Below are 11440 nucleotides of genomic sequence, written 5' to 3' on the forward strand. Positions count from 1 at the left end.
ATGTTCATAGAACTTTGATATCTTAGCCAAGGACCACAATATAGTAAAAAGTGCGACATTCACAGTCTTCGTAGTTCCCATAGTTTCTTTAGACATTACATATTAATTTCTGTGCCATAATTCATAGACTATAGACCTTGGACGTCAATTTTGTTTTGATCTAGTTTTGTTTACATTAGTATCTGTGTGTGTATTGTTTCGTAGTTTGGTTTACAAAGTACATACTCAAACTATTTCATAAAATATAGGTTAATTAGAGCAAAGAACGCCTGAAAACTAGATGTGGTTTATTATTTTATATTCACTAGTATCAAGCATTAGCAGCCGCTAAGTAGGTACGAACATGGCAGAACCGGGGATAATTAGAAAATTGAGCGAAGAAGTTGTCAATCGCATTGCAGCTGGAGAAATTGTCCAAAGACCGGCTAATGCTTTGAAAGAGCTAATTGAGAACAGGTGTAATATTTATTTAGTATACGAGTACTTTATATCATATATAAACCAGTTTTACACACATGTAGGAATGACAAAAAAATAGTTACCGTCCTCTTCCGAGGTCTAAATTATATTTGTACCAAGTTGCTCCAAAATCGGTTTAGTGGCTAAACTGTGAAAAACAAACAAACTCACTGTAGTTGGGATTAGGGTCATGTGTGTACAAGACTGTTACTTTTAAATATCTACTCCAGATTTGGTAGCTAGCTTAGAAAAACATGGTAAGATCAGCTGGTTTTCTTTTCATTAAAATTATTAAAGTAAAAGGCGTTTTAAGTTTACCACTTGTCACTATGTATAAATATTCAATTAATAAATGACAGGGTTCAAAATTGCCGTTACCTTTTCATTTATCCTAAAAACTGATCTAGCTGTACTGCTGTACAGCTGGTCTAACTGCACAAAGCCAACAGGTTTCAGTCCAGACTAAAGGCGCTACTGAAAACACTCTTAAGTGGAAAAGAGGGTTAAGTTATTTTTTTTTAATGCAGTTTGCATCAGTTAATCAAGGGAAGGTCTAATAAAAGTAGGATTCTTTTTAGGTAATGGGGTAGCAATCTAGATCTCACTACCACCATTAAGCAAGGGATAAAGATGTGATTAAATACAGTATGTTAAATGACTGTTCAATCTTCACTGTTAACTTTTTCATGTGGTTCTTTCTAGTTTAGATGCAAAGTCAACCAACATCATAGTCACTGTAAAAGCTGGGGGTCTGAAGTATTTACAGGTAAGTTATTAATTACTAATTCTATGGTTCTATCCTTTAAGCTTTAACAATTGTCTCCAGTTTGGCACAGGTTTAGTTCTCCTGCTCGGAATATCAGGTCTTGGGTTCAATCCCAGTCAGTTTATTATGTACACTTTACTAACAAAAAAAAGCAACATAGAACAATACAAAAAACAGGCTTCTATATGAAATACACATTATCACTTAACACTTATGGATTAAACAGACCCAATAGTCTCATAAGTATCATCATTAGCCGGTTGGTCTGAATTGTACTGTTGTCTTTTACTTTACGACATATATAATAAAAGAGAGGTGGTCCCGTGAAATAATATGGGAAGTTTTTGTTTAGCTTAGCTTTTGCTCACTTGGTGTAAAAAATGACTAGGGCAGCATAGGGTCCATTTCATTTTGGTCAATAGAACACCTCACGAAATATCATCATAGCCCTTTCATGTCGCGGTCATGATGTAGGTATTCTGGGGATGTTGGCAATAAATAGACAAATAAGCTGACACCAGGTGAGTCTTACAGATGTTTAATCATATCAAGCGCCCTGACGTGCGTTTAACACTTTTACTCATCACAAGCTGCTAAAGAAGTTCAAAAATATCTTCAGATCCAAGACAATGGCTCGGGCATCAGGAGTAAAGATTTGGATATTGTCTGTGAGAGGTTCACAACCTCCAAGCTGAGCGAATATGATGACCTGAAGCAGATCAGCACGTACGGTTTCCGCGGGGAAGCCCTGGCCAGCATCAGTCATATAGCTCATCTCACTATACTCACTAAGACGGCTGCGGCTAAATGTGCTTACAAGTGAGTTTAAGATGATGAAGTCTTGCTTTGCTAGTAAGAAAGTTTTCATAATAGTAACCTACTGTACTATTCCTACTGTAAATAATCCTATTTACAGTAGGGTGAATAAATCTCTGAGCCGTGTGGTTCCCGGCACCAATAAAAAAAGAATAGGACCACTCCATCCCTTTCCTATGGATGTCGTAGAAGGCAACTACGGGATAGGCTTATAAACTTGGGATTCTTCTTTTAGGCGATGGACTAGTATATTGTCATTTGACCTTTCAGTCTTTTCAAGACTACGAAAACGTTGGCTCTGTCTACTCCGCTTGGGATATGGACGTGATTGTATGTATGTATAGAGTCAGATCTGGGTTGTATTCTACAGAATATGTTTTACGTGTTCCACACAATAGTGCAATGCAATTGATAGTAAGAGAGCCCCCAGGGCTCTTGAGCTAGTAGAATAGTAGCATGACAATTTCACCATTACATATGTTCACTCCTTTTTCAGAGCTTCATACGAAAACGGCAAACTGAAGGGGCCTCTAAAACCATGTGCGGGCAATACCGGTACACAAATCACAGTGGAAGACTTATTTTACAATGTGCTAGCCCGTAAGAAGGCCCTCCGAAGCCCTACGGAGGAATACACGCATATCATGGATGTGGTCGGTGGATACGCAATACATAATAGTCATGTAGGCTTTACATTGAAGAAATTTGGAGAGAATACCGATTTGAAAACACCGATGAAGTCCACTGTGATTGATAATGTTAGAATTGTGAGTTTTCTTGTGGTGGTTTTTAGTTGTCAATACTGAACAGCCAACATGGAAGAGTCGGTGGTTAGACTATAGCCTTGATCTAGGAGTGGGTCAGTCAGATTTTTTTTGCATGTAGATAAGACAAGAGCCATCTTAACCAGTTTAGTTTAGTTTTAAAACCATTGTCTCTGATGTACCCCCGCGGCTCCGACCGCGTAAATAAATAACTTTTACAAAAAGAAAACCGCCTCCAATTGGTGTTCAATTTCTTAAACCTTCCAAGTGTAACAGACACTTTCATCAAAATCTTACTTACTAAACTAAACATACATACATACAGGTCAAACTGACAACCACCTTTTTCTTGAAGGCTATTAAAACTTCGTTAATTTCCGTTTTCGCGGGAGTTTCGGCTAATTGTCTCATAGTGCACCCCAAGACGATAAATATAAGTATTTCTAGACTCAGCGGTTTGCGCATGCGTTGCCAATGCCAATCGTTGTCCTATATTTTTATAATACTTACTCACTTTCGCTTACAGATTCATGGCAACGCGATAGCTCGCGAGCTTATGGAGATAGAGCTTACTGATCCCACACTGAAGCTTTCGGTCCACGGGTACATCACCAACGTGAACTTTTCTCACAAGAAGGGAACAATGTTGTTGTTCATCAATCATCGATTGGTGGAGTCGCAGGGTAAGTAAATAAAAATCTTATATATAAAATTCTATTCTAAAATTTTAACCAAATTTTGCATGCAGTAGGTCTGAGAATTGGCTAACATCTATTTTTCATATATTTCATAAGTGTTAAGGGTTGTCCACACTTAACAATTTTTTTTAACTAGAAATCACTTAAAAGCAAAATTATATGGCAAAACAACGTTTGCTGGGACAGCTAGTAAATATATAAATAATTGAATGTGCAAGGTTTCTAACGATATTTTCCCTTACCATAAGAACATTGGTAACATCCATATTAACATTCTACATCAATTAATGCCTTCATTTGGTATATACCTAGTTGCAGTGGAATTCGAACCACCCTCAAAATCTGTTGTGTGCAAATGTATGTTAATATTTTAACCTCTGTGTTTCAGCAATACGCAAAGCTGTGGATTCTATCTATTCTACTTATTTGCCCAAAAATACTCATTCCTTCGTCTACCTGAGTCTTGAACTAGGTAAGTTAGTGACATGTTTTTACTTATTTCTTCTTATAATCTGTCGTCAATAATAATTTATTCAAAATCTCAAAATTGCTCTGCGAGTTAAAAGGGGGCTTGAACATTAGATTATCTATAGAAGAAAAGAAATGGGAACTATATTTTCTATCACCAAAATTTCAATTGAATCAGTGGATAAGTAAGTAGGGCATAGAACGTTCGACCGAAATATTAGAAAATGAAGGGGAGAATATAAGAAATTGGTTTATTCATTTTACTAATCTTATGTAGCAAAGCGCTTTCTCTTTCGCACAATCACTAAGAAATACAAAAGAAATTCCCTTAAGGTCAAAGTGCGAAGAACTACATTTAGTTTTTTACCGATAGCAATAAGGCCTAAACAAGGTTCATTATTATTACTTGTAATTATTCCAGATCCTAGAAACGTGGATGTGAATGTTCACCCAACAAAACACGAGGTGCAGTTTCTTTATGAAGAGCAGATCATAGAGAAGATAAAGGCGTGCATAGAGAGCAAACTCCTGAGCTGTAACTCTACTAGGGTGATGTATACTCAGGTATCAAACATAGCCCCTTCTGTTTATTTTTTAGTGACACCATCAAATCAGTCACTTTATCTGTTCAACTAAACATTCTGTCAAAGCAAAAGCTTAGCGCTAAACGAGTATAGCTGAATAACTAATATGGCTGACTAACTAAGTACTTTTAAGCCCTCAGAACGCGATCTGGTGATCATATGATGTAATGAGGTGGTTCACATAAAAAGGAAGTATTTCAATAATTTTATTCACTTTCAGGCCAGATTGCCTGGTGCGACGGCGGTCGAAGAAATTGTTAAGAAAACAACAGATGGTGCCAAAGTTTATGCCCACGAGCTTGTAAGGGTAAATGCGGATGTTCAAAAAATTGATAAGTTCTTCCCCGCCGCTCCCAAAATTATTGAAACCAAATCCATAAATAATATAGAACAACCCAAAGACAATCTAGAACCTAGAAGTGCTGAAGATGATAAAGCAAAAAGAAATATGGAAATAGATGATGGTACGCAAAAAAAGGAAATAGATAATAAAGATATGGAAGTAGAAAATATTCCTAAAATTGTAATCGAGGAAACATCAGACGATGTTCTAGAAAATTCCTTAGTAAATGAACCAGTTAATAAACAACCCGATAGATGGAAAGCCCACACGTCTGCAGATCAAGCAAACATAACTTATATAGATCCTAAAGAATCGTTTAAAACTAGAACATTCAAATACGAGCGTGTTGAAACAAGACTGACTAGTGTAAAGGAATTGAGGTTAGATGTTGAGAATAAGTGTAACAGTAATTTAAGAGAGATTTTAGCAAATCTCATTTTCATTGCGTGCATTGATGTGCATAAGTCGTTGATACAACACGCAACTAAATTGTACCTGTGTAATACTACTAGATTAACGTGAGTATATTATTCATAGTATTTTTGAAGTCTTTTCAATTTTATAAGTAAACAATTTTGTCTTTTCCTTAAACAAAGCACATATTTAACTGCCCCTTATTTACGAACGTTGACAAGTTATATCTCTTAACTTCACACTATTTATATCTTTGTGGTGAAAGGCAGAGTAAAAAAAGAGAAGAAAATAATATATCAACGTTCGTAAATTGCCCCCTTAAACATTAACGTTATAAGGCAATTTTTTATTTTTCTACCTATGAAGTAAACTGAAGTGATAGAGAGAGGGACATTGCTTTTCAATCATAAAAAAGTCCCTGGAGGGTCTATTCACGAAGGCTAATTTAATGAAGCATACTTCTCTGCGAACTTTCTCTTATCATCAGCCCCATCTTCAAAAATCACAGAAAAAAATACATTCATTAGGGAAATACCTTAGTCAGTTCGTGAATTAAGCGATAAGTAAGATGAAAAGTAGCATTATAGCTTTTTTATATAGATTTAACAATCAAATGTTTTTGTTTCCAGTGAAGAGTTGTTCTACGAGACGATGTTGTACGACTTCCAAAACTTTGGCTTTATCAAGCTGTCTAATCCGTTACCTCTAGAAGAACTCATTGTTCTAGGATTGAGTTCACAAGATGAGTGGGATTCAGAATTAGGTGAGAAAGAATGCTTGTTTTTAACTGACTTCATAAAAGGAGAGGTTCTCAATTGGACATTGTTACGGCATATATGCGGCATTCGTAATTGAAATTTTTCTTTTTTTTTTAACATTACACATGTGTCACGCCTTTATTCCTTTTAGGGTAGATGATCTTAAAATCAAAACTCGAAATTAAAACGCATTAAATTTTTCAAATAAAAAAAAAAACAAACTTAGCCATGGATAATGTATTTTTTACATGATTTGTTCCAGAAAAATGAACCTGCCAATTATATTATTTCAGGTGACATGCACGATCTTGCTCAAAAAATGGTGGAGCTTTTACTCAATAAAAGGGCTATGCTGCTTGAGTACTTTTCACTCGAAATTAACGCCGATGCAGAACTGTTAGCGTTGCCTCTTCTCTTAGGTAAGTTACTTAATAAATAAGCGAGGTAATAAAACAGTCTAGTGGTCAACTGATACTGTTCGGTCAACACAAACATATCACCCTACTCAGTTTTACTCCGAACTCTCCTCTATTACCTATTATATACGGTCTTAACACACAGCATAGATAATGAAGAAGCTGTCTATGGTTTTACCATACATACGGTATAAAGCCAACAAATTGTCATTGGTTTAGCTTTCATTTCGGGTCACCGCAAGACATATCCATCCTGTCAATGTCATCTCTTCATAGCGTTTTTGGTTTTGCCGCGCAACGGTTTTTCGCTTATGAAAATTTTTTCATAAACTCAAAATAATTAGTATTACTGAATGAAAAGTGTTTCAAAGTGGGTTTTTTATCTACCACGATAAGAAACCAAAAAAATATTTTAATAATTTTACGTAAGTAATATGCAAAGTTCAAACGTGAGTGGGTTCAGAGGGTCCACATCTGCCGCTCCAAATGGAGAGCAAAATGTGAATCCGGTGGCTGAGGGCAGTAGTATAACTAATTCGTTCTTCATCTTCGGAAGATGAAGACAGTCATGCCAGTTTGCCACCAAACAATCGACGTAAGTACAATAAAAAATCTCACGATGCAAGAATTGATTCCTGGATCAATCAGGTCGCTTGCTTTTCTAATTACATTGTGAACACTGTCCCATATATGCCTGCCATGTCAAATGCTAATCTTTGTAGTGTGATGATGGGGCTGCCCCGTCAACATAACATCAGGGCTTTTTGAGAAACCCTAATTTAACAATACTGATTTGGCTTTGGGCGAAGGAAGTATCGAGCTTTAAATTAATGTGATTATTCCACCAACTGAGAAGAAACATTTGAAAGAATTGACAACTTTGCAAAATTTGGTTCCAAGAATATTGTCAAATCCTTCACAACAAAGCATTTTGAGCATAGGTCTATTATCATGTCTTCATCCAAAAGGGATTTTAGAACCTGCCCCAAATCTAACCACAGGTTATTCAAAAAATGTTCCTAGTTCAGAAACTAGATGGCATCATGCAACCCATCTTCGATCTGCAGGGCGTCAACCATTTTGTTTTTACAAAATTTGTATCTCAGATTGATTTTTCTGTTTTCCTCCAAAAGCAGAATTGCCTTGTAAAAGTAGATTTGCAACAAGCTATTTTTCATATCAATAGCAGAAAACCACAGATGATTTCTGTGGATCATCTACCAGGGGCAATAACTACAAGTAACTGCCCTAACTTTTGGTCTTTCACCAGCCCCTCAAATCTTTGCAACAGTCACAAACTGGCTTTCAGAATTTCTAAGAGCCTGAGGTATGAGATTGATAGTTTACTAAAATAACTATTTTCTGTCTGATCAGATCAAAACAGCACTATCTGTCTTGTGTGGTGACAGAGATTCTAGCAAAAAATCTAGAATTCTCTGGTTGGCAGACAAATTACAAGTAATTGGGATGTCTGTTCAGATAATCGATTATCTAGTTCTCACAGAGGACACCCAACAAGGAATGTGTATCCTACCACAAGAAAATCTCTTTTCTATAATTAAACCAAACAAACAGCTATCTGTCTTTTCAAGACTGTTGGCTCTGTCTACTGTGCAAGAGACATAGACGTTAATTATATGTATGTATGTAGTCATACAACAGAGAGGGGACGGATCTAAATTGGAGGCTTGGAGCAATAAACCACAGCTTTACACCATTGAGCAAAAGAGAAGTCACTCACTTCCTGGCCTAGACGCAGCGGATGCGAACTAGGCGCTCTCCTGAATGGTCATTTCCTCTCAGGGAAATACAATGTTCAGAACACTTGGCACTCAAACCTAGAAGAACTTTATGCAGTATATGTGTCAATAGAGTGCCATCTAGAGGACTTGTTGGGTATACACAGGCCAATACAGTTGATCCCTTCCCGGAAGGATAAACCGGTATTGTCGACGCTCAGTTCTAGAAGAGGTCGATCAGTGCCCGAGTGGTACTTACACTGGCCTCGGAGGCTCTGTTCAAAATGTGGGGAGCACCCTAATATAAAATTATTGGCATCCAAAGAAACAGGAGTGGTCAACCTCTATGTTTGACTCTGAAGGGTCAGCAACTTTTTGCGACGCATTCAGTCGACAGTGGGACTACAATTTAGATTGGATATTTCCACCTGCCAACCTTATTGACACACCTTAATTGTGCAAAAGGAACTTATATCCCAACAGTCCCCCTTTGGATGCAATGCTTTTGGCTACCAGACCTGCAAACCAGGGCACTGTGTGAGCCTGTAGCAATCACGAACCTGCGGAAGGTTCTAATAGGCCAGATCACAGGGACATACTCTCTAATGGTCAGCAAATTATCTCTCCAGGCATGGATGATTGAGGCTAGTCGAGTCAAATCTCACACTGGTCTATTAAAGAATGGCATTTATTTAGAAGTATAAGTAGTTGGCGACCATCTACTCTTTCAACATATAAAGCTCCTATAGGAGCTTGGTTTTCTTGGGGCCAGCTAAAAAGAATAAATGATAAATAGACTAATGATATGGCTTGATTTTTAGGCAGTTTATTCTAAAGGAAACACCTGGCTTATAACACAATAGGTTCACACAAATAAGCTATTTTGACCTTTTGTGGAGCTGTTAATAATTAATATTCAAACAATTTCTTTATTGACAAGTATTAAAAGTTATACTTAGAGCTTAACCCCAGACTAATAAGAGCCCCCAATTGGGACCTAAAATGGTTTGATTAGTTGATCAAAACCCCTTTCATAGAGTCATTATTCCATTTCTCCAGGAGAGCAGCTATAGTTGTATATATTACATTAGCTGCGGGAAGTAGAGTTCATGATTTAACACTACTTGTTATAACCGAACAAGGTATAATATAAGATGATATAATTATGTGGCCTCAATTTTGAATTTTGTTCTCTAACTGACTCTAGAAGTTATGAGCAGTCAAGATGGCGTTTATTGCCCCATGCTGAGGAAAGAGTTTGCCTAGTTTAACTTAGAACTTTCAATAAATCCTGAACTTGAGGGTGGAAATTTAATATTATATATATAATTATTTTTTTTAAACCTTTTATGGGAGCAATATGCCTGCTTTTACAGCTATGATAGCTGTGTGTATAAGTACTATTTTCAAAGAAATTATTATTGATGCATTTCCTGGAAGTATAAGGTCGGCGGTGGCCCTTTCAGCTGTTCAGAAAAATTTTAATTGAGGAATTCATCATTTCACATTAATAGGAGTAATCATTACTGCTGTCAACATTACTGCCATCCAGTATATAAGTCACAGATTAACTTAAATGACTGAGAACAAAATAACTTTTTGAATATTTAAGTTGTTATGTAGAAAGATGTAATAACATAATTAATGATGTTGATCATTAACTTCATTTAGTGAATAAAATTATTAAGTACATTATCCTTAAACTTAATAATAATTGTTTTGCAAATATATGGAGTAGTAAAGAGTTAAAACATGTTATGCTTAAATGTTACTTTATTTCAAGCTTGAAATTATCTAATTTAAATAAGATTTTCTTTTGATTTATTGAGATTAAATGTTGTTTTAACATTTATCAGGTCTATTGGTAATAGGCATGTAAATATGTTGCAAGTGATACTTTTCAATTTCTGTTACCTGGGTATCACAATTTTAATGTTAGTGAGTTGATTTAAAAGATATAACATATTTTTTATTTTTTTTCAGCTTACAGTTCACATAGCGTTTTTGGTTCCTTTGATAAAGGTTCTTAATCATTTCTTGTCACCAGCAGATAACAAACAAGTCTTCATTATCTATGCTGTGTGTTAAGACCGTATATAATAGAACTGTTTTGCATTACAACAAAACAGATATTATATACAATTAACACACAGCATAGAGCAAGGCTCTTGCTGCTGAAGAACTACTATGAAGAGATGACATTGACAGGATGGATATGTCTTGCGGTGACCCGAAATGAAAGCTAAACCAATGACAATTTGTTGGCTTTATACCGTATGTATGGTAAAACCATAGACAGCTTCTTCATTATCTATGCTGTGTGTTAATTGTATATAATATCTGTTTTGTTGTAATGCAAAACAGTTCTATTATTTTGTTATGTTGACAATATATGGTAGTCATTCATATAGTCACGTCTATATCCCATGCGGAGTATACAGACCTAACAGCCTTGAAAAGACTGAAAGCCGACGTTCGGCTGTTTGGCTTGATAATAGAATTGAGATTCAAATAGTAACTTTATATAGTTTAATAGCTAATCTTTTATGACATCCATGGGAAAGACATGGAGTGCTCCTATACTTTTTTTATTGTTGGGAATGGTAGATATACTTTCGATCAAATCGTAGACGTTCTGGTGAGACTTGACCTTTCAAGAGTATAAATATAGGTATGTATCTACTGTTAACTGACGAACTACATGAAATGTGGATGAAGCAGAAGAAGCATGCAAGGATCGTGGCAACTGCAATGCAATAGAATTATGCGTATTTCAGATGGTCATACGCCTTTCATGGGCGCCTTACCGACCTACCTCGTTCGTCTCGTCACCGAAGTCGATTGGGAGTCAGAGAAAACATGTTTCGACACGTTCAGTCGACAAACAGCCATCTTCTATTCTCAACCGAACCCTGATAAAACGCCGCAAGTAACTAAAGCCGAGTTTTGGAGACAGGAACATGTGATATTCCCAGCTATTCGAAGAAATTTCTTGCCGCCAACAAGTTTTGTTAACAATGGAGCGATATTGCAGATCGCGAGTTTGAACGATCTCTACAAAGTGTTTGAAAGATGTTAATGTAAGTAATAAAGGAATGTTAATACATTGTTGAATTTGTATTTTATTTCATTAAAATTAAATCTAAAAATAATCTAAATATTTATTTATCTCAAAATGAAAAAAAAGAAAACGCAAGTTACATTAAAGTGAAAAG

At 36.0% G+C, this 11440-nt stretch overlaps 1 protein-coding gene across 2 annotated transcripts; it reads left to right on the forward strand.

Annotated features, from left to right (window-relative positions):
* The first annotated feature begins 25 nt into the window (after nt 1-25).
* LOC106130747 (DNA mismatch repair protein Mlh1) lies at nt 26-11315 on the forward strand. 2 transcript variants are annotated; one of them, XM_013329668.2, is made up of 11 exons: nt 26-456; nt 1162-1225; nt 1845-2044; nt 2538-2694; nt 3332-3488; nt 3892-3975; nt 4393-4535; nt 4776-5416; nt 5942-6075; nt 6364-6489; nt 11003-11315. In XM_013329668.2, the coding sequence occupies exons 1-11, from the start codon at nt 344-346 to the stop codon at nt 11302-11304; spliced, it is 2121 nt and encodes a 706-aa protein (XP_013185122.2). In that variant the 5' UTR covers nt 26-343; the 3' UTR covers nt 11305-11315. The 2 variants fall into 2 exon arrangements, with proteins under 2 accessions (XP_013185122.2, XP_013185121.2); XM_013329667.2 differs by having other exon boundaries at nt 27-456; nt 2538-2808.
* Nucleotides 11316-11440: the final 125 nt, after the last annotated feature.

This window comes from Amyelois transitella, chromosome 23, assembly GCF_032362555.1.
Source record: "Amyelois transitella isolate CPQ chromosome 23, ilAmyTran1.1, whole genome shotgun sequence".
Classification (NCBI taxonomy): Eukaryota; Metazoa; Arthropoda; class Insecta; order Lepidoptera; family Pyralidae; genus Amyelois; species Amyelois transitella.

Coding starts and splice junctions, on each gene's coding strand:
- LOC106130747 (XM_013329667.2), top strand. CDS start 344: ATGGCAGAACCGGGGATAATTAGAAAATTGAGCGAAGAAGTTGTCAAT. Junction 1,226..1,844: donor GGGGTCTGAAGTATTTACAG/GTAAGTTATTAA, acceptor AAATATCTTCAG/ATCCAAGACAATGGCTCGGG. Junction 6,490..11,002: donor AGCGTTGCCTCTTCTCTTAG/GTAAGTTACTTA, acceptor TGCGTATTTCAG/ATGGTCATACGCCTTTCATG.